We start from the raw sequence: 13,849 nt of genomic DNA on the forward strand, positions 1-13,849 counted from the left end.
ACTTAACCAACTGCTGATGTCAGGACAGCAGAGTCGATGCCCATCTTTCGTCGCAGGCTCAAAACTCACCTCTTCAAGAAGTACTACAACAATCCTCCCTCCTGAGCACTTATTGCATTTTATTGTATTGTATTTAAGATTGCTATTCTTGCACTTTGCCTTCAGCACTAGATTATGCTATTAGTCACTTGTTTTAGAAGGAGATGCACTTGTGAGTTCTGGCAAGTAGTAATACACTGGCTTTTCCTACGTTAAATGCAATTATTGTTAGTCGCTTTGGATAAAAGCGTCTGCTAAATGACTGTAATGTAATGTAATGTATCTGTGGATGCCTCTACTCTGTAATCAATCAATCAATCAAAGCTTTATTTGTATAGCGCATTTCATACACAGAGGCAACACAATGCGCTTTACAGAGAACAAGGGAGGTGGGCATTGGTAAAGGAGAGAGCACCCATCATGCAATGCGATTTAGTTAGATAGATTTTGTTCTACTTTTTGTTCTTGAACACATTTCAAATTAGTGTACTGAACTTAGTTATCTGTGTTCCTGCAAAAATTCTCCTCACAAAAATAAGTTGCTTTACACAATTTTCCTAATGCAAATGGTTTTCTCACTTTAAAAAAAAAAAGTAAATAGCAGCTTGTGGGTTGAGACTGTGGTTATTCCATAGAACATCTAGCTACTGTATCTGTGTCATGGACTTCCTGTTTCACAAAAACGGCTGAATTTCTTGTCGAGGGTTTGATCACGTTGTGAACAGGCAAACGGTCAAGGGTGTAGGCTATAGACCATCAATAGGCCACGCTTGGTTGTAACTTCTTTACTTCTAGGAGATACGCTTTAAGTACTTGCAGGAGATAAGCTCATTTAAATGGTGAGTGATCTATGATTATTCCTTTCAGCATTTCACTTGGTTAATGAATTCATGTGATCTTGATAAATGAAATCATGTGATCAGTTCATATGGAAGTAAAAGGACACTGAGAGCGTCATGTCATCAGGATGGACAGTGAGACTAGGGGACCGATAGGAGAGAAGGAGAATTTACTGGTCGTGCATCAGCTGGGGCCCAGATAGCAAGCGGATGTGTAATGATTCTGGGCCATATACGGGCCGGAACTAAGCCACAAGGGCCAGATCTGGCCTGTATATGGCCCAGATCCGCTTGCTATCTGGGGGTTGTTTTCAGTTTAAGAAATATAGTAAGACTAAGCGTGCATCCAGATCTCGGTCAATTGCATAAAACAATTACTCGAAACGAATGTATTTGAAAGCAGTTGTGGTGCGTTTGATTGGCCCCAGAGTTGGCCCTTATGGGACTGATTCATTTCATGGGACTGATTCATTTCATGGGACTGATTGAGATTGAGACTGATTCATTTTTTGGGGACAGATTCATTCATGGGACTCATTCGTTGGTTTCATTGGACTGGGTAAGACGAAGGACATTTGGCAAAACACTAAGGGTTGTGTCCAAGGCAAAGGTTTAGCCTACTCCTACACCTAAAACTGGTATTCTATCCTCTGACTAGTAGGCTACTAGCTTGGATCCCATGTCTATGTAGTATCCATACTAATAAAGAGCAACTCTCTGTCATACAGTAATATACTGCACTAGAACATTTCAACATTTCCGTGAACGCAGGCTGATTAAAGCCTAGATTACACAAAAACAAAAAGGGACCATTTATCGTCTAATACTTTTTCTATAGCTGTTGTTTTTAGGTATTTTTTGTTTAGGTTTTTATTTTCAAATGAACTGAAACTGTTGTCATTTTCTATATAGGGTAAATAATGCCTAACTGACAAATGCTTGTGACTATTTTGTTTGATCAACATTTTTTTGTGTGCCAATTTATAATCTTCTGAGAGTCGGCCTTCGTATCTGTCTGCTTCCTCATCTCAGGACCTGGTTAATGCCACCAGCGCCCCAAACCGCCATTGCCAAATGCAGCCGCTGGAAGGGGTCGGCTACGCCGTCGTGTTCCTGTTCGGCCTGGTCCTCAACGCCGCCGCTCTGCGCGCCATCGTCGCCAAACGGGCGCGCTGGACCGACACCCACGTCTACATGCTCAACCTGACGGCCGCCGACTTCGCCCTCATCTTCTTCCTGCCCTTCAGGACGTACGACGCCTTCTTCTGCCTGGAGAAGACATACCTCTGCTCTCTGCTCATCTCCATACACTACATCAACACCTACGCCAGCATCCTCACCGCCACCGCCATCAGCGTCCATCGCTACCTGGCCGTGCGCTTCCCGCTGCGTGCGCGGGCGTGGCGGAGGAAGAAGGAGGCGGCCATAGGACTGTGCATGGTCATCTGGGTGACGGTGGTGGCAATTTGTGCCGCAATCAGCAGTCACATATTTCCAGAGAATCTCTACACATGCTACGAGAGAAGCCAAGATGACCCACTGCCTCCGCAGTTCATGGCGGTTCTGTTGGTTCTAGGGTACCTGGTTCCACTGCTGATCATCCTGTTTTGTTCCACTCAGACCATCTCTATTCTGCTGAAGGACACAGATGAGAAATCTGCAGAAAAAAGGAAAACTGTTAGCATAGTAGCAGCTAACATGGTGGTCTTCATAGTCTGCTATACACCTAGCCATGTTTGCCTGGTCATTAGGTACACATTGGAAACACCTTCGGACTGGGCAAGCAAACTGGACACCGTACAAATATTCTGGCTTACTGCCGAATGGATAGCCACAACTAACTGTTGCTTGGATTCTATCAGCTATTATTTTCTGCTTAAAGATTTTTATTTAAAATCACCAGGCCGTGTGATTAGTGACATTACATAAGACAGATTGCTATACATTACTAAAGATAGTAGAAACTTTGTATAATTATATTGAATAACTTAAGTGATATAGGTCAAAACAGCGTTACTGTAAATTTGTCTTAAATATGAAAGGCACCATTGGTAAAATGAAGAGCCGTTTGGGAGCCGAAAGAGCCGCTCTTATTGCTGAGCTGAGCCAAATGATCTGACTCACTAAAAAGAGTCGGAATGCCCATCACTATTTTCCAAGCGGATGAGGTGATGAACGAGCATCTCTCCACTCCGTGATCCACGACCCGATCATCAGCATGTAGGCTAGCCTACTCCTCTATGCTCCTGGACTCCCAGGATCTCCACCTCCATCCTCGCTTCCAGGATCAACACCTCCATCCTCGCTTCTTCTCTCACCGTGTATGGTCTCCGACAAACACTGGACCGTGTGCTGTGATTGGACAGAACCCTCCCTTCCGGGTTTGTGGTCCTCTTTCTGATATAATATGATATTTGTAAGCAGGGCACATTTGTAAAAGAGACCTGGTCTCAGTATGTTCTTCCCTGTCTAAATAAAGTCTTCTATCCTTATCTAACTATCATATTTATAGTGTGTTATCCACTCGACCTTTGGCTGACCTTACACCTGTGATGTTCTAAATCCTTATCTGAAGTCTAGGCTAGTTCTATCTGCTCAGTCGACGGAAATGACAATATTCTAGCCCATCAAAGCTCTGAATGCGATGGCCAGGTATAGAGCGGGGGTATTTTTGGCCTAAAGGTTTGCAGGCTGCACGTTCTGTCGTGTACAGTGAGTGTAGCCCTCGACAGTGTACTGAGCATGTCTGTATTAATAGAACTAGTACTGAGCTACTGAGCTAGCCGCATGGTTAGGCTGCACTCATGAGGCCCACTGCTCAGTTCGACAACAAAGACTGGCTTCCAGCGACCCCTAGTGGCCAGGAAGGGATTTGCCTGTAAATATCTTAATTACTCTCAGATTTTAGACTAGTTGACAATAGCCTAGCTAAAGATGAGCAAATACCTTACACTTCATCAAAAGTAAATAGTAAACAAAAGCCTTGAAAGTACACTTTAATAAACCTTGCACTATTTCTGTGTCGGCTTTACCTGCAGGCCTAAATCCAGCCCCCTTTGTCCACTAGCACCACACCACAAAACACACAGTAGGCTACACCTGTTTAACCATTTAATAGCAGTAAACCCAAAGATGAACAGCAACGCTAAGTCAGTCTTGTAATGAGATTATCTTCAGCTGCGGGGGTTGGCAGCGTCCAGCGGAGCGACTGGGATTCACTGTGGGACAAGACCGGGATTCTAGTATTAATGAAGAAAAAACAGCGGACGCCAGCGGTCAGCCGAGTAAAGGTCAATAGGCTACTGTACACGCTACTGTACACACTCCTCGTTCCCAGTGTTGTCCACCCCAACCCGCGCACAACCCAGACATTCCCATTTCAACCAGGAGAAAAGACCCTCAGCCCACCCTCCCACAACCGAAGAGAAGACTTCTACCTCCAAATATTTACAGTAATATACAAGACATGTACAGTACAACTCCTTTTCAAATAAGAAAAAGTTCTTGTGCTTTTCCTTTGTGTTACTGCACAGTAGGCTTATATGAGAAAAAATGAATATATATATTTATATTTATATACATTCACTGAAGATGGAGACTATCAAGGTTCATCAGAATGGCAGTTTATGGCAATGATGGGATAGGGCGGACAATCAAGATGGACCAATCAAAGAACATACACACAAACCCCGCCCCCCCCCGGTATGAGCCAATGGTAGTCCTGGACAGTGCAATCCTGGGGTCATCTCGTTTCAAGGTACAGTCGGCTCATAAACTATACTGTTAGTCTCGTACCGTGTCGGCTACAGGTGAACTATCATGATTATATGGACAGCGACACATCAAATATATGACCCATTCATATTCATGTTCCTACTACTACATGAGAACAATGTTCCATTCAAGTCAGGATGAGGAGGCCACGCCCCCTGTGTGAACTAATTAGTTCGTTTCTAATCAAGCGCTCAGATAAGGCGGTCCTAGTGGATAAATGCACACACAGCAAAGTCAGGGGAAAAAAAACACAAAAATCTTGTTTTTGAAGGCGACATTTTGAGATGATCCACATTATCATAGTACACAGTAACAAGTGATACGGTACAAATTCAACAGCTTCACAGTGTGTAATGATAAAAGAGATCTATCAGTGGACTGAATGGGGTTTATGGCACTTTTAAGAAAACACGTTTGCTTTATTTTGTCTATTTTTTTTGCTTCAGCCATCACATGTCACCCAAGACTGCAAAAATGTTTGGCACATGGAGATGGAGAAAAAGGCATTGGCATGGTTATAACATGAGCATGTGTGGTACAGTACCTATGTTTGTCTGCAAGGATGGATACTGTACACTACTCCCAGAAAGCAAGCGGATCTGGGCCATATACAGGCCAGATCTGGCCCTTGTGGCTTAGTTCCGGCCCATATATGGCCCAGAATCATTACACATCCGCTTGCTATCTGGGCTATTTAACACTGCATGGCCCAGGAGGCTAGCAGTGACTAGGCTGGACCCGGATCTCTGGTTCACCGACACCAGAGGTGTGTTGGGAGTGGTGCGTGATGTCATCACTGCGCGACACCAGGGACGACACAGCAGGGTTTGCCTCTCAAGTCGCTCATGTGAACTATTGCTGCTTGCAGGAATCAGGGCAGAGCCAGCATCCGGTACCCCCATGGGAGATCAGATACCCTTGAAATGCTGCTTCACGTGTCCCTCGCTCTCTCTCCCTGTCTCTCTCTGTATGTCTCTCCCTCTCTGTCTCTTTATCTCTCTATCTCTCTCCCTGTCTCTCTCCCTCTCTGTCTCTTTATCTCTTTATCTCTCACCCTGTCTCTCCCTCTCTGTCTCTTTATCTCTCTCTCCCTGTATCTCTCTCTCTGTCTCTTTATCTCTCTATCTCTCTCCCTGTCTCTCTCTCTCTCTCTCTCTGTCTCTTTATCTCTCTATCTCTCTCCCTGTCTCTATCTCTCTATCTCTCTCCCTGTCTCTCTCTCTCTGTCTCTTTATCTCTCTATCTCTCTTGGTGTGTCTGTCATCATGCCGTCTCTCTCTCTCTCTCTCTATCACTTTTAGCTTCTCTCTCCCCCTCCCTCCCTCCCTCCCTCTCCCTCCCTCCCTCTATAAAGCCCCGTTCACTTGGTCTTAATTGCGACCCCCTCCGCGTGGGGCAGACGTTTTGATGGGTGGGATATACCGTCTCGTTTGAGCAGTTCGGGAAATCGCCATCAGCTCCGGATGGGTTAAGAGTCCGGTCACCGGACGTAAATCACACACACAGTAACTGTCAGTCCGGCCGCGTCGCATCTCCAACTACCGTACCTACATTCCACCATAACACTGTACTACGCTATGAGGAGAGGCCACGTACAGTCCCAGATAGCAAGCGGATGTGTAATGATTCTGGGCCATATATGGGCCGGAACTAAGCCACAAGGGCCAGATCTGGCCTGTATATGGCCCAGATCCGCTTGCTATCTGGGAAAGGCCACATACAGTAGGGCTAATGTAGACCTACCTGGCTAGCCTGTAATCATGCATGTGTGTGTGCGTGTGTGTGTGTACACGACGACAGACTTCAGAATGCGACAAGAAGGAAGTGCATGGGTCCCAGATAGCAAGCGGATCTGGGCCATATACAGTACAGGCCAGATCTGGCCCTTGTGGCTTAGTTCCGGCCCATATATGGCCCAGAATCATTACACATCCGCTTGCTGTCTGGGGTAGGTTACGCGGTCTGCGTATCTATACTGTAGTCCACACCGGAGAGACAGCGTAGTAATGTGGTCTCTCTCTCTGGTCTCTAGTCATGGCTCGTGTCGGAGGGGGGGGGGGGGGGGGGGGGTTGCCTCTTCCTCCTATCTCTCGTCATGGTTGGCTGGCATCGGGCTGTGTGATTAGATTGGCTGTGACATCATTACTCCCAATCTTCTCCCAGCCCTTCACAGAGACACACACACACACGCACACAAACACACACCAGTTCAATCCCCCCCCGTCTCTCCGTGCGTCTGTCCTTGTGGAGTTATTGGCCATTACAGCCCACCCAGACAGCAATCCGATGTGGGCCATATACAGGCCAGATCTGGCCCTTGTGGCTTAGTTCCGGCCCATATATGGCCCAGATCCGCTTGCTATCTGGGGAAGGAGGGGGTGACGTGATGAAGATGAAGGAATAACAGAGATGGAGGAGGGGACAGGGAGGAAGGACGCCACGGCGCCGTGTCATCATGGGCGGCGTGGAGCTGGCGGAAATAGCGCTGACGTTTTCAGCCCGGCGCGCTCGCCTGGAGACGGTGAGTTACGGTCCCCTCTCCCCCGCCCACACACACACACACACACACACACACACACACACACACACACACACCCATGCCTGGCGCTCCCACACTCTGAATCAATGTCCACCATGCCAGGCTACCCCCGCCTCACCAGAGGGCCTATATGTCTGGGTTATGTGTTACAGACCATTTCACGGGTGTGTGTGTGTGTGTGTGTGGGGGGGGGGTCGGTATTACACAGACATTCATTGCGCATGTGTGTATGTATGTATGTATGTGTGTGTGTGTTTGTGTGGTAGTTATCATGGTTCCATTGTGTGTGTGTGTGTGTGTTCCCCCGCCACGCCACACAAATGGAGGATTCCAGAGCTTCCAGACAACCCCCCCCCCCTGTTCTGATGACGCTGGCCATCAGAACAACCTCGGCGCCATAGCCCCCCCGTCACGCCCAACGGCGTCTGTCCGAGTCTCTCCCGTGATCCGTGGCGTGACGGCGCCCAAACCGGCGGTCTTTATCGGAGTCCGAGCTCCCGCCTGGGGGGTCTCTGTCTGTGGCGAGTTCCGTGGCGGGTTCCCAAGCTAGTCGGCGTGGCGACCGCGGCCCGCCACTCTGGTCCGGTGGCGTGTGTGTGAGTGGACACGGTGTCTCTGTGTCCCATGGTTGTCCTATAGGGAGAGAGGGGGCGGGGCTTAGTCCTGTCCTCTCCCTGGTCACCGTACATCTGCATCGGGGGGAACGTCGTCTGGCGTGATTCACAGGGTGATACAACGTCCCCCTCCACCTCCCTCACTTCCTCCTTCTTACTTTCTCTCTCTCTCTCTCTCTCTCTCTCTCTCCATCTCTCTCTCTCATCTTCTCTCTCTCTCTCCCTCTCTCTCTCTCTCTCTCTCTCTCCCGTCTCTCTCTCTCATCTTCTCTCTCTCTCTCTCCCTCTCCCGTCTTTCTCCTCCATCTCTCATCTTCTCTCTCTCTACTGCTCTCTCTCCATCTCTCACCTTCTCTCTCTCTCTCTCTCTCTCCCGTCTCTCTCCATCTCTCTCTCTCATCTTCTCTCTTTCTCTCTCTCCCTCTCTCTCTCTCTGTCTTCCCCTCTCTTTGTAGGAGGGAGAGGCAACTGCAATGCAGACACAGCAACAACCTCAGTCTCCTCCGGCCAACGAACGAGAGGCGAGACGCGAGTGGCGGCTGAGGCGACCAATCGTGGAGAGAGTACAGCCAGGGAGGCGGGAGATCTTTCGGGGAGGGGGGAGGGGGGCGGGGGTACCAGCCAAGGATAGCGAGAGGGCTGAATGACAATGAGAGAGAGAGAGAGAGAGAGAAGGAGAGGGAGAGAGAGAGAGAGGGAGAGAGAGAGAGAGAGGGAGAGAGAGAGGGAGAGAGAGAGAGCGAGAGAGGGAGAGAGACAGAGAGAGAGACAGAGAGAGAGAGAGGGAGAGAGACAGAGAGAGAGAGAGAGGGAGAGAGAGAGAGAGAGAGAGAGAGAGAGAGAGGGAGAGAGAGAGAGAGAGAGAGAGAGAGAGGGAGAGAGACAGAGAGAGAGAGAGAGAAAGCGGATCAAGCTACAGCATAGGAAGAAAAGAAAAGGGGAAACTGCTGAAGGTGTTCGAAGGGACATTCCACACCTGTCAGTGTGGAGCGTATATATATATATATATATATATATATATATATATATATATATATATATATATATATATATATACATATGTATATATATATATATATATATATATATATGTATATACAGTATATATATATATATATATATATATACACAAATATATATATATATATGTATATATATACACAAATATATATATATATATATATATCCACTGTGGCTCCCTCCCTGGCTCACTGTCCAGTCTGAGTCCTCTCACTGCAGCTCTGCTTGCTCATCAGCTGGCTGAGATCCACCAGCTCCCCCAGCTCCCCTCGGCCCAGGGGCCCCCTCAGCAGGGCCCTGCCCAGCCTGGGGGTGTGCTGCTGGGCCCCGTAGGGCTGGCCGCCGCCCCCCCCTCCGCCGCCGCCGCCGCCGGGCGCCACCATGGAGGAGGAGGAGGAGGCCGGGGGCGGGAGGGGCAGGGGGAGGACGCCGTGGCTGCTGAGGAGGTAGCCTTCCTGGGCCGGCCAGCGCAGCGGCAGGGGCTCGCCGAATTCCATCTGAGGGGCGCCGGGCGCCGACACCACCCTCCGGCGCTCGGGCGAGTCCTGGGGGGTCATGGGGTAGATGTAGTCGCCCGCCGACTTCCTCAGGGGCGCGGCGCCGGGCGTGCCCCGCCCCCCCTTCTCCCCCCCGCCGCCGCCGCGGGGCTTGCTGAGGCAGACGTAGTGCTGGCGGGGGGTGTCGACGCCCCCTCCGCCGCCGAGGCCACGCCCCTCCCCGATCCCCCCCACCCCCATCATCATCCTCCCCCCTCCTCCTCCTCCTCCTCCTCCTCCCCCGCCCGGCTGGAAGAGTCTGGTGGTCAGGTAGACGGCGGTGGAGGGGTGGTGGGGGGTGGACAGCGGGCAGGGCGAGCCGCCGCCCAGGTAGGTCTGGCTGGTGTCCCAGCCGCCCGAGTGGGAGTCGGAGAGGCGAAGGCCGCGCCTCTTCTGCTGCGGCGTGTGCTCCGGCGTGGGCAGGAACCCGGGGTCCAGGTCGCCGGACTTCACCCAGCCGTTGGGCATGACGAACAGGGTCTCCCCGCCCTGGGAGCAGGGCCTGTCGCCTCCGCCGCCGCCTCCCTGCCGCGTCACGCTCAGCACCGAGCCGCCCATGCCCACGCCGCCGCCGCCTACGCCTCCCAGCATGCCCCTCTCCCGCCGCTGGATGGAGGACTGGGGCGTGCCGTTGCCGTGGCGCCGGTTGGCGGGCTTGTGGGCCATGATCCAGCAGACGGCGAGGCCGGAGAGCGCCGCCCCGATGGTGAAGGCCGAGACGGCGGACGCCACCAGGAGGTTGAGGGAGACCAGGCTCTCCGGCTCGATCAGCAGGCTCTGCTGGAGGACGCCTGAGGGGACAGGGACAGCACACTGAGGGGACAGGAACCGCACACTGAGGGGACAGGGGACAGCACACTGAGGGGACAGGAACCGCACACTGAGGGGATAGGGACAGCACACTGAGGGGACAGGGACAGCACACTGAGGGGACAGGGACAGCACACTGAGGGGACAGGGACAGCACACTGAGGGGACAGGGACAGCACACTGAGGGGACAGGGACAGCACACTGAGGGGACAGGGACAGCACACTGAGGGGACAGGGACAGCACACTGAGGGGACAGGGACAGCACACTGAGGGGACAGGGGGACAGCAGACTGAGGGGACAGGGACAGCAGACTGAGGGGATAGGGACAGCACACTGAGGGGACAGGGACAGCACACTGAGGGGACAGGGACAGCACAGTGAGGGGACAGGGACAGCACACTGAGGGGACAGGGACAGCACACTGAGGGGACAGGGACAGCACACTGAGGGGACAGGGACAGCACACTGAGGGGACAGGGACAGCAGACTGAGGGGACAGGGACAGCACACTGAGGGGACAGGGACAGCACACTGAGGGGACAGGGACAGCACACTGAGGGGACAGGGACAGCACACTGAGGGGACAGGGACAGCACACTGAGGGGACAGGGGGACAGCACACTGAGGGGACAGGGACAGCACAGTGAGGGGACAGGGACAGCACACTGAGGGGACAGGGACAGCACAGTGAGGGGACAGGGACAGCAAACTGAGGCCTCCCTTAACCAAAATATACTGCCATATATTCGAATATATAATGAAATATATAACACAATATATTTCCATATATAGGAAACTAGGGGTTATATTGTCCAATATACTGAAATATATGAAAAGCTGCAATTCCTTATGTATTATTCAATATATTATGTATCTATCATATATTATTCTGTATATTTCCTCCATATATTTTACATATTGACAGTTAATATATAGGGAAATATATTTTCTTTCCATAAGGGTTTTCAGGGGAGAAAGAACTGCGTAAGGTTCCGAGCAGCACCTCATGTGCCTGAAACAGGTTCTATCTGCTACCTCACAGCCCTGACAACGGGTTCTACCTGCTACCTCACGGCCCTGACAACGGGTTCTATCTGCTACCTCACGGTCCTGACAACGGGTTCTATCTGCTACCTCACGGCCCTGACAACGGGTTCTATCTGCTACCTCACGGCCCTGACAACGGGTTCTATCTGCTACCTCACGGCCCTGACAACGGGTTCTATCTGCTACCTCACGGCCCTGACAACGGGTTCTACCCGGTGATGTAGTGGAGAGTATTAAATTTTTTTAAAGTGTGTTTCTATGCTTTAATAAGGTACTGTACAACGTTTCGACCTAGCAAGGTCTTCGTCAGGCACATCGATTGGTGTAGGTCGAAACGTTGTACCTCATTAAAAACCGTGGGAGCATAGAAACAGTGTGGATATTCTTCTAATATACCGACTGCTTTAAAAACCACTAATGTAACACTATTTCTGCTACAGTAGACCCACTTCTTTAGTCAGAGTATACCTTCTTTAGTCAGAGTATACCTTCTTTAGTCAGAGTATACCTTCTTTAGTCAGAGTATACCTTCTTTAGTCAGAGTATACCTTCTTTAGTCAGAGTATACCTTCTTTAGTCAGAGTATACCTTCTTTAGTCAGAGTATACCTTCTTTAGTCAGAGTATACCTTATTTAGTCAGAGTATACCTTCTTTAGTCAGAGTATACCTTCTTTAGTCAGAGTATACCTTCTTTAGTTAGAGTATACCTTCTTGAGTCAGAGTATCCCTTCTTTAGTCAGAGTATACCTTCTTAAGTCAGAGTATGCCCACTTCTTTAGTCAGAGTATACCCACTTCTTTACTCACCACTACACCCCTGGTTCTACCTGGTTCTACCTGGTTCTACGTACACTTATAGCATGTTTTGAGTGTAGAGCAGTAGAGCTGTTTCTGGACGCTGGCCTAACTAGCGGGTTTCGTCTCCTCGTCAGTTGGGTCAGTATTTCCGCTGTGTCAGCGCTAACCGCTGCCATCAGCACATGTGGTTCTGGTTCTGTCCCGGCGCCGGGGCCCAGGCTCCTCACCTCCTCCAGAACCCAGCCAGGGGAACCAGCCTCGCTGACAATCAGCCCTTCTAGAACCGGAGTTCTGGAGTTAGAGAGGGTTCTACAGAGACGCTGTAACTGCGTCTGCCTCATGGTGAACGGCTGAATTAGAAACCCAGTCAGATGTAACTAGTCTGACTCACGGCTGTAGGTTTGGGAGATACGCCTTGTCATTTGTTTACTACTGACCAATCAGTGGTGATGGAAGATTCTCCTGGCCCAATCAGATTCCATCCAGACTATGTGAAGCAACAACAACCTACCAAGCGCTCCAATGTGATTGGTTTAAAGAAATACAGCATTTCTCCCGCATTTCCGAACGGTAATGAGTCCAGCCAGACCTTTCTCCAGTGCTGGCACAGCGTAAACGAAGTGTGGAGATAGCTCAGGCTACGCCAGACTAGATTGTAGCTGACACTATAAAAATACTCAAATCTGTTCATATCCGAGGGAAGCATAAAAATGTCAGAAGGTTTCTCCTGCCTGGCTGATTTAACTGCTAGATGTCTGATTGGCTGACGTGGGTGTGAGCCATCTTCCCTCGGCTTATTGGCTACGCTTGCGCACTTCACTGCCAGAGGCGCGCCTCCTCTTTGGGGGCTGGTGGATTTGCATACTGAGTTCTGTGCTCATTCGACAGTGACAACACATCGCCTCCACTGACGAGCGATTAAAAGTCAATCACGCTGGAAGCCTTTTGACGCAAGAGACTGACACCATTAATGTGAAAACCACCATGTCAGAGGGACACTGCAGAACCATAGAGAACCACGCAGAACCGCAGAGATCTTCGCTCAACATGACCGACGACCGAGGGGGAAATGTTCCATCTGACTACAGTGTTCACATTCCGTACAATTATTCACATTCATTAGTCACATTAGTTCGCCGTGAAATCTTATATCCATTAATCGGCATAATAAAACCAGAGTTGCAATTCCGTTTCCTGCCACTAGGAGGGGCCAGTTGTGAGGCTCAAGAACAGTCTGTCCCAGCAGGCAGTCAGACAGACAGGCAAACAGACAGACAGACAGACAGACAGGCAGACAGACAGGCAGGCAGACAGGCAGGCAGGCAGACAGACAGACAGACAGACAGACAGACAGACAGACAGACAGACAGGCAGGCAGACAGACAGACAGGTAGGCAGGCAGACAGACAGACAGTAGACAGACAGACAGACAGACAGACAGACAGACAGACAGACAGGCAGTCAGACAGACAGGCAGACAGACAGACAGACAGACAGACAGGTAGGCAGACAGACAGTAGACAGACAGACAGACAGACAGACAGACAGAGTCAGACAGACAGACAGACAGGCAGTCAGACAGACAGGCAGACAGACAGGCAGACAGACAGGCAGTCAGACAGACAGACAGGCAGACAGACAGGCAGACAGACAGACAGACAGGCAGGCAGACATACAGACAGTCAGACAGACAGACAGACAGACAGACAGACAGACAGACAGACAGACAGGCGGTATGTGTGGTTCGGTCACCCACCATCACAGTCTCCGAGGTGGGAGGAGCTGTTTCCGTACTCCACGTCCTGCTGGAAGGGCAGCCTGCGGAGGGCA

The 13,849-nt window shown here is 50.4% G+C and overlaps 2 protein-coding genes across 2 annotated transcripts in view; one reads left to right on the forward strand and one right to left on the reverse strand.

Moving 5' to 3' along the window:
- Nucleotides 1-1,952: 1,952 nt before the first annotated feature.
- Nucleotides 1,953-2,807, forward strand: LOC311316327 (G-protein coupled receptor 35; the record flags this gene model as incomplete). Its single annotated transcript, XM_084447169.1, has 1 exon — nt 1,953-2,807. The coding sequence occupies one exon, from the start codon at nt 1,953-1,955 to the stop codon at nt 2,805-2,807; it is 855 nt and encodes a 284-aa protein (XP_084303295.1).
- Nucleotides 2,808-9,013: 6,206 nt separating this feature from the next.
- sema6ba (sema domain, transmembrane domain (TM), and cytoplasmic domain, (semaphorin) 6Ba) overlaps nt 9,014-13,849 on the reverse strand; it is a gene marked incomplete at both ends in the record, with an annotated part of 19,091 nt that continues 14,255 nt past the window's right edge. The window contains 2 exons of the mRNA XM_084446663.1: nt 9,014-10,152; nt 13,776-13,837. Of these exons, the coding sequence (XP_084302789.1) occupies nt 9,014-10,152; nt 13,776-13,837 (1,201 nt within the window). The remainder of the gene's footprint in view (nt 10,153-13,775; nt 13,838-13,849) is intronic.

Source organism: Borostomias antarcticus (genome assembly GCF_949987555.1).
Source record: "Borostomias antarcticus genome assembly, chromosome: 12".
Taxonomy (NCBI): Eukaryota; Metazoa; Chordata; class Actinopteri; order Stomiiformes; family Stomiidae; genus Borostomias; species Borostomias antarcticus.